Source organism: Vigna radiata, chromosome 5 (genome assembly GCF_000741045.1).
Source record: "Vigna radiata var. radiata cultivar VC1973A chromosome 5, Vradiata_ver6, whole genome shotgun sequence".
Taxonomy (NCBI): domain Eukaryota; kingdom Viridiplantae; phylum Streptophyta; class Magnoliopsida; order Fabales; family Fabaceae; genus Vigna; species Vigna radiata.
This window is the reverse complement of record NC_028355.1, coordinates 15905015-15907306: the sequence shown is the minus strand read 5'-3', so window position 1 is coordinate 15907306 and position 2292 is coordinate 15905015. Positions and strand designations below refer to the sequence as shown.

General features: G+C 45.4%; 1 protein-coding gene across 1 annotated transcript; it reads left to right on the top strand.

The window, feature by feature from the left end:
• LOC106762882 (AT-hook motif nuclear-localized protein 17) lies at window positions 1-1355 on the top strand. Its single transcript, XM_014646993.2, has one exon. It carries the CDS (start codon window positions 192-194, stop codon window positions 1035-1037), a length of 846 nt encoding a protein of 281 aa, XP_014502479.1. The 5' UTR covers window positions 1-191; the 3' UTR covers window positions 1038-1355.
• The last annotated feature ends 937 nt before the right edge of the window (window positions 1356-2292 follow it).

Below are 2292 nucleotides of genomic sequence, written 5' to 3'. Positions count from 1 at the left end.
CTCTCTCTCTCTCTTCTTCTTCTCAAATCTCACACCCATTCTCCATATATACCCTAATAAACAATTCCAAGCACCTCTCTTTCTTTCTCCCTTCTCTTCCCATTTCTCTCCAGCTTCTGCTATTATTTTAATACAATCCAATCATACACTCGCTTGGGATTGCTTATTCTATCATCCAAAAAACAAAAGCAATGAAAGGAGAATACGTAGACCAACAACAACATCCTAAAGCCGAAACACCACCTCCTATGTTCTCAAAGCTTCAACCTCAACACCATCCTTTCCAACACCACCCCTTCCAACTCTCCGCCGAGGACGACAACCGTGCCATCGTCGCCACACCCACTACTGCGCAGAAGCCCAACTCATCCGGCGGTGACGGTGCCACCATCGAGGTCGTACGGCGTCCCAGGGGCCGTCCTCCCGGCTCCAAGAATAAGCCCAAGCCACCTGTCATCATAACCCGAGACCCTGAACCTGCTATGAGCCCCTACATTTTAGAAGTTTCTGGAGGCAGCGACGTGGTTGAAGCCATCGCGCAGTTCAGTCGCCGCAAGAATATGGGCATCTGTGTGCTCACTGGTTCCGGGACTGTAGCCAGCGTCACCCTCCGTCAACCCTCCACCACTCCCGGCGCCACCGTTACTTTTCAGGGCCGTTTCGATATCCTCTCCGTCTCCGCCACCTTCCTTCCGCAGCAATCCGGTGCGTCTCCGGCGGTTCCCAACGGGTTTGCCATCTCGCTCTCTGGACCGCAAGGGCAGATCGTCGGAGGAATGGTTGCTGGTGGGTTGATGGCTGCGGGAACTGTGTTCGTGATCGCAGCTTCGTTCAACAACCCGGCGTATCATAGGCTGCCGCCGGAGGATGAAGGCGCATCCGCCGGCGATGGACATTCGCCGCCAATCTCTGGTGGCGGAGAAAGCGGGCATGGGCAGGCGGAGTCGTGTGGAATGTCCATGTACAGCTGTCACTTGCCTTCCGATGTGATTTGGGCTCCGACGGCCAGAGCACCACCGCCACCACCACCTTACTGATCGATCACACGTTACGTTTCTGTTTATTTCTTCTTTTTCCGGATCAATTAACTTGGTGGCTATTGTAATCAATTCTATATGTTGGTCTGTTTAATTTGATTTAGCCGGTTTAGTTGAAATCCTTGAATTTTTATTACTTAATCATAGTTAGATTAAGTTGATTATAAATGGAAACAGCAGTATTAATTAGTGGGAGAGTGATGTAGGTATAGGGTTGTTTATTTGCGGCGCTAACTATATGCATGGGTGTGGACCTCCGTGAAGAGTTTCTGTTTATCGATTATGATTATAATAATACTAGTAGTAGGTTGTTTAGAAGTTTTAATATAAATAAATTTAGGAAATGGTGAAAAGCTGCAACGTTATGCTTGTAAGAAAAGGAAAGTCAGAAATGGGTTGAGCTGGTTAGGCTTTCTCTGTCAACGTAGGGAGTAGAGCATTATCTGGCATTACATTGGGAGTGATGGGTGATGTGGAGCGTGGTGTTCACATCTGGTCAGAATGGTTGGAGTAGATTTTCCAAAGTGGGTTTTTGGTTTGGTTGGAGTGGGATGGGGCGTTGCTTTGAAGTTTGGGAGGAGTCTGAGAATATCTGTGGATGGGTTGATGGGTGTGATGTTGTGTGTGGTGTGACTTTTGTTCAATTTTGGATAAAGTGCGTTTGATGGCAGAGGAGAACGTGGCTAGGGTTGTGGCTTGCAGTTTCTTTTGAGCAGAAGCGGTCATCTGCTACAACAGCAGCAGCAGCAGTTTTGCTTTGCTTTGCTTGCTTTATCGAATAAGTTCTTGATATCACTTCAGAACAACCTCCCACACCCTCTTCTCAACTTTATCTCTCCTTCTCATTACTTTATATCTGATCTATCTGTACTTTCTTTTGTCTCTTTCTCATCGGCCCCTCTTATTTGCAATTAAAGAGAAAGAGAAAACTTCAAAAAGTAAAAGACCCCAATTGCCACAACTATACTATACTGTGCCTTCTACTTTATTGCATCACCCACAGATCTATCACGCCTGTTATTGCCACTCTAAATTCCATCACACTTTTCCTTACCATCAAGTTTATGTCTCCTAAAACATCCTGAGCTTCTGTTCCATTCTCATTTCACTTTTAAATTCATATATTCAATACTTCACTCCTTTTCTCTTTATACACTCTGCATCACCACAACCATATTCACTACATTTCATGTTCATAATTAACTAAATGTTATACATCTCTTTCTTCATTTTTATTATCTAACTCACATTATTC

What these genes read in the sequence shown, in the direction of transcription:
- LOC106762882 (XM_014646993.2), top strand. Translation starts at nt 192, where the DNA reads ATGAAAGGAGAATACGTAGACCAACAACAACATCCTAAAGCCGAAACA.